This window comes from Salvia hispanica, chromosome 2 (genome assembly GCF_023119035.1).
Source record: "Salvia hispanica cultivar TCC Black 2014 chromosome 2, UniMelb_Shisp_WGS_1.0, whole genome shotgun sequence".
Taxonomy (NCBI): Eukaryota; Viridiplantae; Streptophyta; class Magnoliopsida; order Lamiales; family Lamiaceae; genus Salvia; species Salvia hispanica.
In genome coordinates, this window is record NC_062966.1 from 12944071 (window position 1) to 12964437 (window position 20367).

A 20367-nucleotide genomic window follows, 5' to 3' on the forward strand; every position below is an offset into this window, starting at 1 on the left:
TTCCAAATAATTAACACCTAACTAAACTTTGGGTTCTTAATTGTAAGAGATTGTAATAGTGAACATATTTCACAAATAATTCATATTGCAATCATAAATTCATCATTTATGCAGTTGACTTGTTTATTGGAAGCCGTTGAGTGCATTATTTTCTAACAAATTTAAATTCCACTATTTATTAAAGTTCGATAAATTGAAAAGGAAAAATTGATTACATCATTAACCACATATTATACATATGTGTTGCTGTATTTTAATCTCTACGTAGTGATCTTATTGTTTTCCTCGAAATATTACGCAAATTTACAACTATTTTTTTTAATAAATCTCTCCATAATGTTTTCTGGTTTCGTAGGCCTTGGGGTATATACCTATGTATATGGTAGTGAAGTAAGTGTGCCAAGAAATTATATTTGGGTATAAAAATGAGGGCTAATTAATTTGCTACCAAACAACATTTGTCGCGTTTTATTTAATTAATGGTTTCAAGGAATATTGCCATTATTTGTCCTCTTTCATTTTATTAATTAACTAATTAGTAGTAATTAATTATAAGCCTCCAATTATCTGATTTTGACCAAAAACTGCATCATATATATTATACCCATTGGTGGTATAACGCCACATGGCATCCTTAATTATCAACATGTCGTCAATATATGATTTGATCATGATTGGACCATGTTAAAATTTCAATTTGACCAAATCCCTTGACTTAATATTTAATAATTGTGTTATTTAGTGAGAAAACATAAATGTGTCAGTAATACTTAAACTCGATCAGAATGGCTAGCATAATATTCTTTTCTTTTCATTTTGTTATCATTGAAATTATGAAGTTTGATCAAAACAATTGGAGAATTTTCAATTGAAAAAAAACGAGAGTTTGGGATGAAATTGCAAATTACTTCAAATGAGTGATTTGAATGACTTTTATCAATTGATAGCTTACTTTTCCTATCTCAAATTCTGTCCAACTTATTGTGAAGGGATAAGTCACCAAATTAGAAACATTTTTGTGCCTAAAACATCAAATATTTTTATTTCTAACTTCATTTTATGACTTGTCCTGTTTGGGAGTTTTTAAATTTGGTATGATTTAGAGAGCCGTCTAATTATATATGTGTGTTAATTAACAGTGTCAACTCAAATGAAAACATTGGTAGTTTAATTGTTTAATTTGTACTATAAAAATCAAAGCATTATGATTTGAATTACAAATGCCTTTAGTTTGAACACTAGTAATCAGATGCACTGAATTTTGCTTGTAACTATCAATATCCAATAATTTGATGGATATTTAAACTCTAGTGCATTAGTATATAATGATATCAGAACTGTTAACGAACAACATTTAGTAATGGGATTACGCGCTTCGCTATACCTTTAAGAATGCCAATTTTAAGTAAAATACAAGAAAAAGAAAAAAAGGCACCAGAAATCTTTATTCTTTTATTAAAAAAGCTTAGTAAAACAATTAAAAAAATACTAGAAATGAAACGAGGTTAAGATACTTTATTTGTAGTTCAGGACTTTATCTAAAAATAGAAAATAGGAAAATTTGTCTGCAAATAATAATTTCGTAGGCGGCTCCCACTATTTTTGGTCTTTTGTAATAATTAAGATAAATAATACTCCTACTTAATAATAGTAGTAGTAAATCAGAAGAAAAATAATACTAACTATTAAAGGCCCACACGGATTTGCACCCAAGATGGGGTTCCTGTGTGGAATACTACAAGCAACCAAACTATTTCAATCGACTCAAATGGTGGTACACTATACTCTATTTTTTATTTCCTTTTTAATAAGTGATGTGATTTTAATTTTCAATATTGCAATTGTTAAATGAAATAAATATGTGGACACTTTGTGTTATATCCCTCTATCTTATAAATCATATGGCCGGTATACTATTTAGAGGTGTAATTGATGGTGAAAGTAAATGGAAATACTATATGCAAAACTATGTATTCCACGCTGAAGGTTAAATTTTATATATTCAAGTTTCAACCTATCTTAATCTGGTGGCGTCAATTAAAATTCAAGATGCTATACTAAATTAACATTTAAGTACTAGTAATATTTTTTGGTAATTATTTGGTCTATGCATAGTATATACCTATAAATATAATCGAATGTGAGGTATATGTAACAATCTTACTCTGAAGTCTGAAGAAAATAATTCCAACACACTTTATCCACCTAAGTTGGGACCATTTGGCAATAGGGAGATGGCATGGAATTTCTTCCTTTTGCAAAGAATTCATGTGAACCAACTCTCTTGACTGGTCCAATTTTGCATTAATAATATATCAGCATCAACAACAAAGTTTTGCATCTAAACTTCCCAGAAAAGGACAGAGATATACTCTCTCCGTCCGCTATTAAATATCACATTTTTTCTTTTTTTTCCGTCTGTTAATAAATGTCTCATTTCATATTTACCATATTTGGTAAGTGGGTCATGCATTTAACTAACTCATTCCACTCATATTTTATTATAAAATCAATATATAAAAGTATGCCCCACATTCCACCAACTTTTCTATCCACTTTATTTTATAAAGTCAAATAATTTCTTAAAATCCATGCCGATCAAATATAAGATATTTAATGGTAGACGGAGGGAGTAGAAGAAAAGACGTAAGGGATTGCTTGGGCTGAGCTGCATTTTGGGCTTCACTACCATAAGTTGCGCTGGGATAATGTTCATAGGCCCAATATGTGTATACTCAAATCCTAGAATTTCAATTCCTCTGATGTAGTCCGTGCAGTATAACATTTCAATTCACCAGAATTTCAATAAATGTATATGTCACATAAAAATAGAAATTTTAGGATGACACAAATTTTAATACTCAAATTGGTAAAGTAAGATAGAAATATAAATAAAAGAAATTATTGGAATATTATTAGTAGATAATGAAGAGTAAAAAGTTACTCCTTAAAAATGGAAGATGACTATTTTTGGGTTACGACTCGAAGTGGAAAAATAAGACTATTTTTATGTGATGGAGGAATCTTTCTTGGAATCATTCGCTATATCTATATTTTTGCCATTTCGAGTACTTTTATTCAAACAAGTAAAAATGTGAAAAGAACTTGGGTCCTTTGATAACACTTGGTCAAATTTTAATAGTTTTTTTGAGAATAACTTAAAATCAAAATGACGTCCTTTCAAAAATAATTTAAAGTTAAAGGGTAGGAAAGGGCGAAGAGTCAAATTTAGTCATTTAGATTACTTCTAACCGTAAATAATTTAAAGTTAAAGGGTAGGAAAGGGCGAAGAGTCAAATTTAGTCATTTAGATTACTTCTAACCGTTTTATTAACCATAAATTGAAGGTATTAGCTCATAGTTTTGGCTTCTTAAGTCTCATTCATTCTTGCAATTCTTATAGTAATTGTCAATCTTAGGTTATACTGGAGTATATATCTCCTTATCATCTGCCATTCCTTCAATATAATTGCTAAAACACCCTATTGCATTGTTGGAGATTTTTAGAGAACTTCTATATATTTAAGTTTAATATCTCTATACTCTTTTTGTTGGCTTTTAAAATATTAGGTCTATAGATTATAAGCTTGTATTTGAATGAATGTTGACCTATGATCGTATATGAAATCACTTATCTTGAATATTAAGGTTTAAATCTTTATTTTTCGTCATAATACTATTATTTGCAAATGCGATAATTGCTCGACTACCTGCAACTCAATCCATCTTCTCTACTCTGTTTTATTTGTCAACAATTGTTATTTTCCATGTCTTTATTTTTCTCTAGTTTATTAAGTGATTCATTTCTTCTCAGGCAGCCGAGGCTTGCAATAGCTATGGCTGCTGTAAGAAATGCAGATGTCTATTTGTGTGATGAGCCATCCAGTTATCTTGATGTTAAACAGTGATTATTTCTCCTCATCAATGCTTGTGATTAATTTAAAATAGCTTTCTTGTTGAAGGATACAAAGAACATGAAATGAAATGCAATCGGAGGATAAAACTGAGACACAACAACCTATAAACATTCTTTTTCACTATATTTGTATAACATCAACGGCTTACATTATATGGAAATGTAGCGTGGTAATCCTCAACCACCTCGAAAAGGGTAATATATTAACTAATCTAAAAAAAAAGAATGCTGCCAATTTGGCTGGACAAAAACCATACAAAAAATACCAAGGCATTTAGCACATTGAATGAATTTCCCTGCGACCCCCCAACTGCAGAGAAACTTTGAACAAACTAAAAAACAACATATAAAGAATAACTTTTGTGATTTATAGAAACAAAAATTGAACAGGTTCGGACGAATTTACATTATGTGATGTCCAACCCCCCGCCATCTTGGTTCCACTGCCTCAGTTGTGTAAAAATTGGAAGGCATGATGCTCAAGAAGTTCCGGTGCTGGGTTCACATCCAAGAAATCCTTTATGTCAATGGAGTTGGAAAGATCGTCCACCGAGAACGGGATGCTGCATTTACATACATAGCCATGTGTTTTGATTAGCACAACTTTATTTCAAAGTTACCCAAATACATAACGAAACAATATAAATAAAACCACAGCTCAAAACTTTAAAACTATGTTGTTGTATGAGATATTATATGGCACTCAGTATATAAGATGTCAACAAATAATTAATTGCATCATCAATCAATTAACAGCAACTGCAAATATGGTTTTACCTTTACTTTTAACAATCCAGAGAATTTAAAACAAGACTCATATTTTCCTTGTAGAATCTGGATGACCATTACCAGCTTCAATTTAAAGTCCTATCTATGTACATACAATAATCCTCTACCAGAAATAATGGATTATGCTGAAAAACCTTAGAAATAGAAGCAAATAATTTAAAATAATCAATTACACCTACAATAAAAGACAAATTAGTAGTAATAAGTAATTGCCTTCCTATGGTTGGACTTCTAGAAACAAACGGTCCTTATATCAAGCTAATTATTTAAGAAAAACACAAGTTACCTGGAACTGTCATCCAACAGAAATGAACTGCCACCTGAAGTGCTCGACTCCTCTGTCATTAGCACCTTCATACTGGTTATAACCTGTAATTGAAGTAAAAAAACAGATTCACTCTAATTAGAATGCCATCAAGATGATAGGGGAATGTAGAAGACAATGAAATTGACTTATTTCAGGGGACACACTACGAGTATTATAGTTGTCGTCCCAGTATAATGTACATATTCTGTGGAGCTGCTGTACGTTCAAAATCTGAGATGCTAATGACATTCAATGTGAGATAATATTGATGATATTTCTTATATCACATTAATTTATAACACAATTATCTGCATAAATTTTCTTGTAACCAATTCAATTATTAGTTCATTTTGTTCATTCCTTTTCTTTTGTGATTTACAGGACACAAATCATTGGTGATTTCATCATAAGATATTCTGTACTTCTGATGTATAACCTACAGGTAGGACCAAAATAGAAGGTTGGAAAAGCGCGAGCTCCAAGATGTACATTAAAAGACTAATAGACCTAACAGAAAGTATAGTACTTCAAGAGAAATGAACTTACCAGGAACCCAGCAGCTTGTCTTATGTGTTTCAGTTCATCCCAGGCCGAACCCGCATACTGAGACCCAGGAACATTTCAACAAGGTAGCAGAATAACAGAGAGTCAGTTTTAGCCTCAAAACTGAACGACTATTAATTTCACATCCATGTGGGAGTACCTCTTCTTTTGCTTGGCAGCACCACAACTCCAGCTCTGCCAATCCAGATTTGACATACTCCCCGTTGCTGAATGTACAGCACTCACGGTGTAGTAGAAGGCTACAAGTAATATATTTGGATATGATTAGTCATTAGTGATTCATATTCACAAAAGAGGTATACAGGGTTTCATACATAATAAAAGACTACATAATCACCTGTGAAACAGTTGTACATTTATAGACGTAAATGTTTGAGCATATATCTTCTGGATGAGAACAGGAGGTACCTGAAATGGTGAATAAATATAAGCATAATAAATCTTGCAAAAATCAGCATCAAAATTCAGCACAATTACAGACATACAAAATTTTCTTTCAGTATGGTCAAAAGGGAGTTAAGGCAATCGATAATCCCCTGCCAGTGATTTGTTTGAGAATCTTTGCCAAAGGATCGCCCAGATCTTAGCACATTTCCTTTATAGGTTCTTGGAGCCTGAGTAAAAAGAGAGAACAACAAAACACTTCATATTCTGTGCTATCAACTTTCAAGTAAAGCTCACATATTATTCGATCGTCTAAATATACCTGAATGCATAAAGCAAGCAGTGAATTTAACTCCTTCTTCAAGTTGTCTCGAATAATTCCATATATCTTCTCAACATATGCAGTGAGCTGCTGCTTGAAAAGGAGGGCAGGATACTTGGCTTCAACTTGGCGCACTGTATCCAGTGCTGCTGCAGCAGCAGCAAGGCTGACCGTTTGAAGGTGAAGAACGGAAACCCTGTAAACAAAGTATTTATATTATTCAAGTCATCCAATAGTACCATCACTCATATGTAAAATCAAAAAGAAAATGAATACCATGGCCATCCTCCCAAACAGGGAGGTCGGCTTGACAGGAGTTGCAGCAGCTGCACCAGCAGGTTTTAGACTTTTTTGGAGTAAGAACAGCAAATTAGAGGTGTTTGACAACCAGTAAGCCATATGATCATTGCTCTCTTGATCCTGCAGTCAATTCATGCTCAATGATTTCACAACTCTTTAAACGTAGCTAATGAAACTAGAACAAACTATTTCAGTTAAATTCTCCAAAATATTCGTGAACCTAGACAGATTTGTCCTGAATAAGGCATGCACAATTAAATATGTTATAGAATATGAGTATTCCACATTGGTTGTGACATAATCTAGCTTAGTCTCTTGTACTATATGTATGTGGCCTATGTTGAGTAATGAAATATACACCTAAAACTCTTCTCTACTATGTCTATATACTTCTCCACAATCCACATATAGCTATATATTATTGTTCTACAAAACAGATATGCCATCCACACCACTCAACTTGACTAAAAGAAAGAGAATACTAATAATATTATTAACCAAAAATTACCTCTATAATAGAATGAACATTAAAACTTTATTGCAAATAACACCCAATTGTGTAGGAGCGTACTAGACAATTTTGACTACACATTCAAGCAAAATGATCATCCCCCATCCCAATGAATATATCACTGAACACAAGACCACTTACCTCAATAGCTGAACCAATCATCTGAATGAGACGATCAAACACACTAGTTCGCTCTGCTTCAAATGATCTCCAGTGTAAAAGAGACTTGTATATTGTGAAAGCAGCAACAGGTTTTCCTTGACTGAATCCCACATCTTTTACCACGCATTCCATGAGAGTATCAACATCCTCCTGTATCAAAATTTGCAATTATTAAAATCTGTAGATAACAACTTATAATGTATGAGCCATGAAGAACATCTCAAAATTATAGCAAAACACACATGCTGTTGACGGTCAGATGGCGGCCTCCTTGGTTTGCTGTCAGGGGTTTCATAAGCTTTTTACTGGGGATTGTGGTAAATCCTGTACCAATTAATCAGTGGCCAGTAAAGATATCACATTCTAGATAAAGTAAATAGCAAAAAAGATAGACGCAGGGTGTGTTCATGCTCAATCAAATTCCATATTATTTTCCAGGGGAAAAAAGGAACAGTACATTGGCTCTGATTGTGTCGCTAGCATGGTTCCCATACCTGCACATAAGTTTAAGGAAATAGTCTGAGATCAAGCATGCGCATAACAGAAAGTCAATTAACCCACCTTGTTACCAAACTCTGATGGAGGTCCTGCCACTCCTTTAGAAGCGGTCAACAAGGTTTGCTGCCGAAGAATTTTGTTCTCAGTTTCCATGTCAGAGATCTTCTCCTGAAGACTGCACCACATAAAGGAAAAAAATATAATTTCGCAACAAATTTATGTATGCAAATATGAGTACATGGCTTTGCTCCAAAAGAATAGAAGCTTGACATAAAGAATATCTAATTTTGACACAAATATAACCTTGAAAAGACATTTAAAAAATACTAACGTATGCATATTAGTCTTCAACTTCACTATCAATGATTCTGCGTCCATGGCTTGCTTCAACCTCTCCTCACTAAGTTTATTTGTCTCTTCATATTTCTTCTCTGTTTCAACTATTTTGGATTCCAGAGAGCTAACCAGGGCCTGCATGAGATGATGCAACCATAAAAAGTGGCATCACCGCATCATTCATTACTTATGAGTTATGACTGAACAGTGCAGCACAAACATTTAGACCAGCTTTCCTTAAGTTTTTCATTTTCAGCACTGAGTTTATCCATCATTTCATGATCTATCACCAGAATCTCCTGAATTACAGGTACTTGCTCAGCAGCCCTTTTTGAAACTTCCTTTTCCTTCAACAGCATGTCTTTTGTTTCTTTGAACTGTAGCTGAAGCTCTTTAAGAGCTGTTTGCAGTTTTGTGTTCTCTTTTATTTTCGCCTCTTCTAGGTCAGTCTATGGAAAGAATGCATGTGAAAAAAATCATAAAATAGGTTGACCTCAAATTTTCAAAGGAAGAAAAGAAAGATGTCTTCAAATATATAACATACTCTCATTCGTTTCTCTAGCTGCAATCTCCAAGTCAATTCTTCAACTTGCTTCTCTAATTTGTTCTTGGCAGCTTGCAGAGCACCAGTTTCTCGTGCAGCCTGAATACAAGAATTGATTATGAAGTGTAACATCTAATAAAAATACAGTCGCATACATGGAAATTACAATCCAACACGACAATTATGGTTATTGTGGTCTTTTCGGTTATCACTGTCACAGTTATAAGAGAACAAATCTACATATGGCATATTTCAATAGACTTGGGAGAAGCAAGTTCCCCCCATTGGTTTAATTAACTTTTTTCATTTTTATTATAGTTTTATATTAATTTTTTGGTTGGAGGGGGGGGGGGGGTTGATTACTATCTTCAGTTTACGCAGTTCTCCACGAGCAACCTTTGACCTCCATGCACATTGTGTGGTGATTGCAGCTTTGTTCAGCTTTGTATATTCTAAACGAGCTAATAACTTGCGGATATGACTCTGCAATCATTAATGCCATCCATCAAATCCAAATGTGGAATGAAAATGAAAATTGATTTGCCCAAACAAACCAAAAATGAAAATAACAACTATATTCAGGTGATTGTCATGAGTTAAGATACCTGGATCACAATAGCAGCTCTCGTCTCCCATCTACGGCGGAGTTCATTACGAGCAGCCATTGCACGCATTCCAGTTTGAATGCAAAGGGCAGAAGAGCATATTTCTCCTCGGAATGCTTTGCTCGCAAGATGCATCCGCAAATATTTCTGTATCCTAAGAGAAGCAACTTCTCGACGCATGCTTTCATAAACATGCCTTGTAAGTTCTCCTGGGGTAAGAAACATAGAATTCACATGTAAGATCTTAAATATTGTGGTTTGTTATAATAGTGTCAAGTCAGAAACCAAAAACTGAAGGCTACCTCTGCATACAGATAGAATAAGTGTTGTAGACCGACGAATTAATATGAAGCTCTTACGAGCCATATAAGAACAGACTTTCCGCTGGATTATGCTTGCTGATCTTCTCAACACCTCAGTCCTCCGAGCATCCAGCTCTGCCATCTGCCCAGCCCTCAAAAACACTTTTGTTTTACCAATCTGCAAAAGCAAACTGAATTAGAGATGGTTGCATTCCACATTAAGAATTATAAAATTTATGTTCAACATGAATAAAAGCATTTGTATATGCAAGGGGTATTTAGCATGCATCCCAAAAACAAGAAAGGGGCATACAAGAATGAGACCTGTTGAAGTCCACATGGCACATTTTTATGATAGATCAACTTAAAAACTGAAGAATAAGAACAAGACATATTCATCTATAACAAATCAAACTGGATGCACTATGTTTAAGGTAATGCTGAGGAGGAAGGCTTAGTGACAGATGCAGCAGCGGGCATCAAAATACAAGCAGCGAACTTGAGTGCAGCATCAAGAATATTGTTTCAGCTGGAGATAATTATCTTTAAGTTACTTTCCTTATTTCTCTACTTATTTAGATGGCTGTGTACGATAGGTAGAGTTTTATCTTTAGAATTAAATTGAAATCTAGTTTACACTCTGTCTATGCACAGAGTCTATTACAAGCACCAAATTCAAACAAATGAGCCTTTGAGTGATCATACATCCCTGACTACTCAATGAGTTTAGTTGGCTAAGAAATACAATCTAGATCCAAGTACTCAAATCAGGAGACTTCTGATACAATACTATTAATGATAGCACACACACCGCAATGCCAACAGATATTTCAAAATTTTCAAAAGAATCTTAAGTCTGACATTAGCCAACATCACCTATATACGTATACCTTTTTGGACCTATTGTGCCTCATTGATTCATAATTTAGTTGGAGGGATTCAAGATAATCAAGCAGATATCGGTAGTGAACAGGATTGTATACCTGTACATAAGTCTTTCAATGAAATCCTCTTCTTTCATCCTCAAAAGAGATAGCCGAGTCTCCTCTCCGAGCGCAGGCCAGAAGTCCACTAAAGTCTCCACAGACAATCTGGCAGTATGAAGAGCGCATGGTTATCTTGTCACATGCCCATATGGAAAATCAAGAAGAAAATGAATACCATGGCCATCCTCCCAAACAGGGAGGTCGGCTTGACAGGAGTTGCTGCAGCTGCAGCTGCACCAGCAGGTTTTAGACTTTTTTGGAGTAAGAACAGCAAATTAGAGGTGTTTGACAATCCGTAAGCCATATGATCATTGCTCTCTTGATCCTGCATTCAGTTCTTACTCAATGATTTCACAACTCTTCAAAAGTAGCTAATGAAACTAGAACAAACTATTTCAGTTAAATTCTCCAAAATAGAATCAGAAAGATTTTAATTTCCATTAACGAATTTAAAACTCTACATTCTGCAACTCATCACCTATCTACATTCATCCTACGGTACCAAACGACAGCTTTTCTACCTTTCAATCAACTCATCACCTATCTACACTCATCACCTATCTACGGTACCAAACCAAAGCTATGGCCACCACCATCGCTATCCCGATCATCACTTGTCGCTGCCGATATGGAACTCTGGCCAGAGGAAGTATTGGGGAATCCAGATCTGTGGGCGGCAACTGGCTTGGCGGATCCGGATCTGTGGGCGGCAACTGAGACAACTGAGACAGCTGGAAGGTGCTTCGGTATTAATTTGGAACAAATCATCCTCTTCTATCCCCTCCTCCCACTCATTCCCCTCCTCGACCTCGAGTTCAAATAAATCATCAGGATCCTCCTCCTCCTCATCGAGTTCAAATAAATCATCATTATCAAGATCTTCTTCGTTGAGTGCAAATCCAAATAAATCATAGTGTCGAAATTTTCTTCGTTCAATTCAAAAGGAAAGAGCCTGAATCGACCAACAGCACGGCTATAGGTATAGCACATAATGTCGCTCCTTGGATTGTGTTTGAACCGAGCTGAGAGCGAGAAGTGGCGGGCGTCGGCCGAAAGGGAGGCGCGTCTGTGCTGCCGCGCGGTTGGGTTAGACGGCGGCTGTTGGAATCGTCAAGTGTGGGCGGCTTGAGCTCGCCGTCGGACAGCTGCGTTTGGTGGTCGAACGGCAAATTCTCGCCGGAGAAGAAAAGGAGAGAGAGAGTTAGGGTTTTTGGTTTTGTGAAACCAGAAAAACGGGGATTTCCATTTGAATTTCAGAAGAAACGTGTCTGTCAAAATTCTTTATTTTTTTAAAGATTAATAAATCTGTAAATACTATATTTCGATTTTTCATTTAAAAATACATAACTATTTTTCAAAGGTAATTTTAATGTATTGAATGTGAGAATATTAATCTAAATCAAGTCTACATTTAGCTGATAGAAAGAACTTCAGCGTCTTTATTATTGGATAAATAAACAAAAATTTTAAAGGTCGGATTAAATTCACTACCTCGCTTTACAAGCTACTTTGTTCATTCTATTTTTCTACAAAATAAATACAATTTCATAACAGCCTTACAGGTGTTTTTATAAACTATCAGGACCATAATTATTAAAGAAAAAACCGGCATTAAGAGCTCGTCCCGGTTTTCTTTTTCTCTTCCTCGTCAAGAAGTTTCAGCCATTTCAATCCAAGATCGCATCCTGCATTAGCAGCAATTTCAAATTGATCTCTTGTCATCTCAAACATAGGGTTTTGGGCAGTGTTTTTAAAAAAAAAAAAAGTTGGACCGGCCGGTCGGACCAGTGATCATGCTGGTTCGGTTCACCATATAAAGGTGTCAATTCCGTTACCACTCCACCACTTCAATTGTTGACATAATAATAACTTTAATTATTCTTATAATCAATAAATAAATTTTCATTCATTCTATAATTTATTATTATTTTTGTAAATTGATTAATTAATTATGATTAATTTTAAATAAAAAATATATTATTTATACTTGTTATCTAATAAACTTTGATAGTAATTTATCACACTAAATTTGAATATTGTTATACATATATTTAATTAAATATAAGTTTTAATATATTAGGTATATATTTATACAATTATAATTTTATTTCACTAAAATTTAATTATACTTATCCTCGACTAAGCTTAATATGATTTTATTATTCACTAAATTTGATCAACAACTACATTTTATTATATGAATTTGATCAAAACTGCATTTTATTATATATGATATATTTGAGTATTTATATAATATATTTAATATATTTAATTATATGGTACAGTAAAACGGCCCGATCAGTGGTTGTACCGGTCGGACCAGCTGAACCGTGAATCAATAGCTTCGTCGGTTCGCTTGCCAGTCCGATTTTTAAAATATTGGTTTTGGAGAACTCATTGAACCCCCATCAATTTCCCAATTTCCTTTATATATTGTATATTCGAAAATTTTATATAATCACTTAGCAGCGCAGCTGGCAAGCCACCATGCCTCGCACATTCTTTCACCAAGTTCGATTCAATTCCCCTTAGCCTGACTTTGGCCTTCTATTATTTTTCAGTTAGTCTACTATTATCTTAGAATTAATATTTTTTCTGTTTGTCTATTATTATCTTAGAATTAATTACTTTAATTTACATAATTGTAGAGATTAGTTTCATATATAAAGTGTCAGTAAGTCTCTTAGAATTAATTACTTTAATTTACATAATTGTAAATATTAGTTCATATATAAAGTGATTGATTAGTTATTTATGTGTATGTAATATGTATTATGCATTATTTTATAATCAAAATTATTTAATTAAGGTGATTGGCCATTAATTCCGTGCTTTTGTTCGACTTTGTACATAATTGGTTATTCTGCATGGATTGGGCATCCATTGTTGGAGATTTCAGATAATTTCTTAATTGTTTATTTTGCCGCTTAATTATGTATTATTCTTGAATTATTTTTGGGATTATCCGAATATAGTTTTCTAAATTGTGTCTTGTAAACGCTGTGTTGCATCTGGTTCTTGATGGTGATTATTATGTTGCTTAATTTCTCCTTTATCGTTCTTAATATGTGTAAACTATATCAATGTTGTCGACAATGCATACTTATCTAAATAATTCTGTGCTTAATTTGACCTCGAACATGTTTAATACGGTTAAATTGTTGCTTATTGATTTTTTTTGGATATTACTATTAAAAGTTTTGCTTAGTTTGTTTTGGAATGTGCCAAATTTGTGTCAAATTTGCTGGTGTGTGTATTGGGCATCTGTAGTCGGGATTGTATTTGATGGTGCTTATTATGTTGCTAAATTTGTCCTTTGGTGTGCTTAATATGTGTAAACTATAGCAATGTGGCCAACGATGGATAATTGTATGATTAATCGTGTGCTTAATTTGGCCTCGAACATGCTTAATATGGTTAAATTGTTGCGTATTGCAATTTTTTGGATATCACTACTTTTGCATAATTTGTTTCAGAATGTGCTTAAAGTGCCAATTTTTGCCAAAAACTTGATCAATCTTATTCGATCAACAGTTATTAAGCGACATAGACGAGGGGAGAAACATGATGATGCGACAAATAAACCCGAGGGTAAGAGGTTCAAAATAGGGAGAAGGAAATAACATTATTACATTTCAATGTCGCTATAACAGTGATATGTTATTTTGCATATATTTTCTGTTAACCATAGTGCATTATGCATTTTGGTATTTTTTTTTTTCCAAATTTTTCTATCTAAAGACATATAGTATCGTTTTATAAAAATTACTAATTGCTACTTTAGTTATGCAACTTGAACAACAATAAAATGCAATCTTATGTCAATTAACATTCAATTTCAGCAAACTGTACATTATGGTAATAATAGAAACAAAATTATGCGTTATTTATATACGTACTTTGCATCGCAGAAATTCATAATGCATTAAAAAAAAAATCAACTTGAAATTTTGATTGCTTTTTAATCATTAAGATTTGTTGAACTCTGAACTCATACCACGCAGAATTATAAAAAAAAAATTGTATGTAGATTATTTTATAATGAGAGAATATAAGATAAAAATAATAAATTACCGTATAGTTAGATTAGATAATGGCGAGTAATAAGGGAGAAGAAAATAACGTTCAAAATAAGATTGATTCAACTACCTTTAATTTACACGCATAAATTCATATATCTTGGATTTGTTTTAGATGTCACGTGGCTAATTATGAAGCGCTGAAATCTAAGAGCATCTCCAACGGCGGACATCGCGGCAGGACGTTGCGGACGTCCACCATAGTGAGGAAAATGGTAGGACACGGACGTCCCGTATGCCCGTCGGATGGGCTCGGATATCCGACCGACGGGCGGGCGGACGTCCGCCACTATGGCGTGGGGTCAGACGTCGAGCTCGGACGTCCGACAAAAAAATTAAATTTTTTTTCAAACTCTATAAATAGGGCTTGTTGAACTTCATTTCATTCACACCACTTGTGTTGACAAGTTTCTCTCTCTAAACTCTATTTTCAAGTATATCTAGAATGGCTAGTAGTCGTGCGGGTGGTAGTGGCGGGGGCGCTAGTGATAGTGATAGTGATAGTGATAATGAATTGGATCTCGTTGTGGAAGAGGCGATTGATCAATTGCTACGGCAGAGGCAGCAGCAGGCGGCGGTACCTCGGCCGATCCATCGCCGACGTCATGTACCCCGGGACCACATTGCTGCACATATTCGGTTATTTCAGGACTACTTCGCTCCGCAACCGCGTTTTGGGGATGCCTTATTCCGGCGACGTTTTAGGATGCATCGTCCGCTGTTTATGCATATCGTGGGTGCTTTAGAGAGAAGATACGAGTATTTCAGGATCAGGGAGGATGCGGCTGGCAAACCCGGACACACGCCCTTACAGAAGTGCACTGCCGCAATCAGGACAACCGGCGTACGGAGGCCCGACCGACATGTTCGACGAGTACCTCCACATTGGCGAGTCGTCAGCCGTCGAGTGTCTGCAGAATTTTTGCGCGGGCGTTAGAGCGATATTCGGGGATCGCTATCTTCGGAGTCCGAGCCCGCAGACTGCCATTTGCGATAAATATGCACGGGTTCCACTGGATGTTGGGCAGCATAGATTATATGCATTGGAAGTGGAAGAATTGCCCCGCCGCCTGGAAAGGGATCCACACTTCCGGCTTCAAAGCCAAACATCCCACGATGATCCTTGAAGCCGTAGCTGACTACCGGCTGTGGATATGGCATGCTTATTTTGGAGTCGCCGGGTCGAACAACGACCTCAACGTCCTCCAGTCGTCGCCCCTGTTCAACAATCAGTGCAATGGCGTTGGTTCCCCCATCAGTTTCGTCGCCAACGGCAACCAAGACAATATGGGATACTATTTGGCGGATGGGATATACCCCAACTAGGCCGTCTTTGTGAAGACGATCAAGCATGCGATCGGACCAAAGAAGTCCTACTCTGCGAGCCGTTAGGAGGCAACGCGCAAGAATGTTGAGCGGACATTTGGTGTGCTCCAGAGTCGATGGGCGATGGTGAGTTCACGGATGTGGTATATTCCCAACATCGGCGACATCTTGTACGCATGTATCATTTTGCACAACATGATTGTCAAAAGTGAAGGTGACGAACTGACTCAGTGGACCAACGAAGATGATACGGTTGCCGGTCCAAGCCACGGCGTGGCCAGCGCGAATGTGAACATGGGGGGTACCTCACGGAGAGGTTGGGCGGTTGCGCGCATTTGCCGACATGCGGCAAAGAGATGCCCATATCGACTTCAGGAGGATATCATCGAAGAGGTTTGGATGCGGAGGGATCGACGTTGATGTGTTTTTTTTTTTTAATCTACTATGTAATTTTTTTTTCCGAATATTGTATGTTTTTTTTAATGAAATATTCGCATTTCCCCGTTCGTATTTGTATCGAAATTTAATTCTGTAAATTTTAATTTTAATTGTGAATTTAAAATTTTATTGCGGGAAGTCCTAGTGATGTGGCAGTGGGATGGGAAGTCCTAGTGATGACGTGGCAGGAAGTGTTTGTGGGAAGTCCTAGTGGGAAGGGCGCCACTGGAGATGCTCTGACGGCATAAAATGGAAGGATGTTGTAATCTACTCCCTCCGTCCATGATTAAAAGCCACACTTTTCCATTTCGGTCCGTCCCTAATTAAAAGTTACACTTTATTTTTATTATAAATGGTAGGTAGGTCCCACATTCTACTAACTCACTTCACTCACATTTTATTAAAAAATTAATATAAAAAAGTAGGTCTCAAATTCCACCGACTTTTTCTAACTAATTTTTCTTTACATTTTTTAAAATTCGTGCCAGTTAAGCAATAATTAAAGTAGTTAGTTATTTTTGAAGGGCTCCCCTATATATATGTTTTTGATAAAACACAAGTATGCATAGATTCCCACTTTGAAGTTTGAACCCTATAGTCGCCCTCACTCTCCCCAGAAACGCAGGTGATGCCTTTTCATATGCCAATATAGACAGAAAGTTGAATTTCGGTTACGGTTTTTTTTATAATTTCAAGTTTAAATCTCGCCAGAAAATTGTTGAATTAAGATTACGTTTTTTTTTTTACAATTTCAAGTATAATTATGTCAGAAGCCAGTTGATTTAGGGTTACGATTTTTCTTAGATTTCGATTTCAAGCTTAATCTCATCAGGAATCTGTTGAATTAGGGTCACGTTTTGTGATTTTGATTTCAAGTTTTAATCTCGTTGAACAGAGATGGCGGATCAGGAACATAAGCGTATCGCCTCCGTCAAGGATACATCCTTTCATTATGGCCCTAACTCCTTTAGATTGCTTAGGTGTGTTCATTAAACCGCAGTTTCATACGCAACTTGCTTGTTTCTGTTGATTTCTAACTTGATGTGAACATTTTCACAGATTACCTGTACCGAGACCTGGCGAAGTTCTGGGAATCGTGGGAAGAAATGGAATTGGGAAAACTACTGCTATTGAACTTTTGTCTGGGTCGCTGAAACCTAACTTGGGTCGCTTTCATGTAACTTTCTTTGCCTATTCACCTGCCCTTGCTTAACACGTTCCTTGGCATTTTCTCTCTGCTTTTATTTTTTTGTAGGATCCTCCTGAATGGAAAGAAATTTTTAATTTCTTTATAGAATCTGAGCTGCACGGGCTGCACTGTTACTTCTACCGTCTTATTAAACATAAAATGAAGGTATTATCTTAAATATTAAGTTTTTAATCTTTACTTATTTGCATAATAATGATGATGGAATTTTTTCCCTTAGCAGTTGATACTATTAAATGCAAATGCAAATTTCTCGACTACCTGCAACTTAATTCATCTGCCCTACTCTATTCTATATGTCAACATATTGATATTTTCCATGTCTTTATTTTTCTCTAGTTTATTAATTTGTTACATCTCTTTGTGATTCGTTTCTTCTCAGACAACCATCAAGTCCCAGAATGGCTTATGTATCCCTGAATTTCGTCAAGGCAAACTTGTCCCTAAAGCTGTTCATTGGAACGTTGGGCAATGCCTTACTGAGGTAGATGAGAGAGATATGAAACAACAACTTGCTGCTGACCTTGAGTTAATTCAGGTTATGAATAGTAATGTGGAATCGTTATCGGGTGGAGAGTTTCAGAGGCTTGCAATTGCTATGGCTGCTGTAAAAAATGCAGATGTCTATTTGTTTGATGAGCCATCAAGTTATCTTGATGTTAAACAAAGATTAAAAGCTGCCCATGTTATCAGATCCTTGCTTCTACCTAATATGTCCATGATGTTCTTTTTTTTCTGTTAACTATCCAAGCATGAAAATTTACGTGGTTATGACTTGTCGTCTTTGTTTTCAGCTATGTAATTGTGGTAGAACATGATCTTACTGTGCTTGATTATTTGTCGGACTGCATATGCTGCTTTTATGGGAAACCTGGTAGCCACGGGGCAGCTACCCTTCCATTCTCTGTCAAAGAAGGAATTAATATTTTCCTGGATGGATATGTGCCAACCGAAAAATTTAGGTTTAGAGGTGAATCTTTGACACTTAAGGTAAGTCGTATATTATTGCTGCTAACATGTAGTGTTTGGGCAACTGAGATGCCAATTCCCATGAAATGTACTTACTCCTCTCAGGTTGCTGACACTCCACAGGAAAGTGCTGAGGAAATTGAAACATATGCAACACACAGGTATCCAACCATGACTAAGAGTTATGAAAATTTCAGGCTCAAGGTTGTGGAGGGTGAATTCACTGATTCACAAATAATTGTGATGCTTGGAGAAAATGGGACTGGAAAGTCGACCTTCCTACAGATGCTGGTACATCTGTATAGTTTTGTTTACTTTTGAAAATACATTTAAAACATGTTAATATATGCTGAAACTGACTGTCCTTCCAAATGTTAGGGTCGCCTTTTGATGCCTGATCCAGTAGAAGGATCTAATTTTGAAATTCATAGCCTCGAGATCTCTTACAAGCCACAGAAAATGGGTTCCAAAAGTGAAGCTACCGTGAAAAGCATGTTGCATAAACTTATTCAAAGTGCATGCAAGGATCCTCAGTTTGTATCCAATGTGATGAAGCCTCTATTGATTCAAAAATTGGTGAATAAAAAGCTAGTGGATCTTTCTGGTGGAGAACTACAGAGGGTTCTTCTCACTCTTTGTCTTGGAAAGGTGAGGTTCCTAGTGAATATTCTATGGGTCCTTTCTGGTGTTTTGCTTGTTAATTACACTTTGCTTTCTTTTGGTGTGACTGCAGCCAGCTGATTTATACTTGATAGATGAACCAAGTGCATTTCTTGACTCAGAGCTGCGTATTGTTGCTTCAAAAGTAATAAAAAATTTCATACGCCGAACAAAGAAGACTGCATTTGTTGCGGAGCATGATTTCATCATGGCAACATACCTTGCTGATAGGTTAATTGTGTATCAGGGGGTGCCTTCCATTAATTGTGTTGCCAATCCACCTCAACCACTAGTGACTGGAATGAACATCTTCTTATCTGTAAGCCATATCACATTTGTTTTTCTTTTAAAGTTCTTCCACAATGGTATTATTAACCAGTACTCCATTTTTGTAATATGTAGAACCTGGATATCACAGGTAGAAGGGACCCCACAAATTTCCGACCTAGAATCAACAAACCTGAGTCGACTCTCCATTTGGAGCAGAAGTCCACTGGATGTTACTATTATATGGATGACTAACTTGCGGCAAACATATTTGAATATGTAGGAGTAGTTAATATTTGAATACTTTAGTAGTAATACTAGTTAATATCTGAATGTTGTAGTCGTTAATATGTGTAGAACTTTGCAGAACTTCAGTTTCCTGCGAGAATACTTGTGTTGTGTTCCCAACTTCCTCATCCAGTGGTCGAATTATCCATATTTGAATAAGTGTGCCCTGTCGAAAGCTGGCCATCTTGAATATAGGAGACAACGGACTCGAAGGATTATCTTCACCTCTAGGGCCTCTACTGCAAGCAATACTTATAGTTTAACACAGAATTTAAATGAAATTCATGTGAACCAACTGCTCCAATTTTCGAAGTAATTATATATCAGCCTCAACAACAAACTAATCTCATTTTTTGCACTTAACTTCAAAGAAAAAGGACAGAGATATAGAAGCAACTGAAGTAAGGGAAAGGACAGAGATAAATAAAATTGATAGATTGAATTATTAGTGTTGTATTTAACTTGATTGATTATTGTGTAGAATAATGTTTTAAAGTCCAACTTTCTGGTTCCAGAGTGATTATTTCTCCTCATCAATGCCTGTGATTAATTTACAATAGTTTTCTTGTTGAAGGATACAAAGAATATGAATGAAATGCAATCGGAG

At 35.7% G+C, this 20367-nt stretch overlaps 1 protein-coding gene and 1 pseudogene across 7 annotated transcripts; one reads left to right on the top strand and one right to left on the bottom strand.

The window, feature by feature from the left end:
• Positions 1 to 4019: 4019 nt before the first annotated feature.
• On the bottom strand, positions 4020 to 10846 carry LOC125203679 (annotated as a pseudogene).
• Positions 10847 to 16926: 6080 nt separating this feature from the next.
• Positions 16927 to 19880, top strand: LOC125203680 (ABC transporter E family member 2-like). Of its 7 annotated transcripts, XM_048102081.1 has the most exons (11): positions 16927 to 16994; positions 17265 to 17349; positions 17429 to 17546; positions 17625 to 17723; positions 17959 to 18290; positions 18371 to 18566; positions 18651 to 18836; positions 18924 to 19193; positions 19279 to 19350; positions 19453 to 19524; positions 19608 to 19880. In XM_048102081.1, exons 2-11 carry the CDS (start codon positions 17267 to 17269, stop codon positions 19725 to 19727), a joined length of 1548 nt encoding a protein of 515 aa, XP_047958038.1. In that variant the 5' UTR covers positions 16927 to 16994; positions 17265 to 17266; the 3' UTR covers positions 19728 to 19880. The 7 variants fall into 7 exon arrangements, with proteins under 7 accessions (XP_047958038.1, XP_047958036.1, XP_047958037.1 ...); XM_048102079.1 differs by having other exon boundaries at positions 19279 to 19524; XM_048102080.1 differs by having other exon boundaries at positions 18669 to 18836; positions 19279 to 19524.
• Positions 19881 to 20367: the final 487 nt, after the last annotated feature.

Coding starts and splice junctions, on each gene's coding strand:
- LOC125203680 (XM_048102079.1), top strand. CDS start 17,267: ATGGCGGATCAGGAACATAAGCGTATCGCCTCCGTCAAGGATACATCC. Junction 17,547..17,624: donor CTAACTTGGGTCGCTTTCAT/GTAACTTTCTTT, acceptor ATTTTTTTGTAG/GATCCTCCTGAATGGAAAGA. Junction 19,525..19,607: donor GAATGAACATCTTCTTATCT/GTAAGCCATATC, acceptor TGTAATATGTAG/AACCTGGATATCACAGGTAG.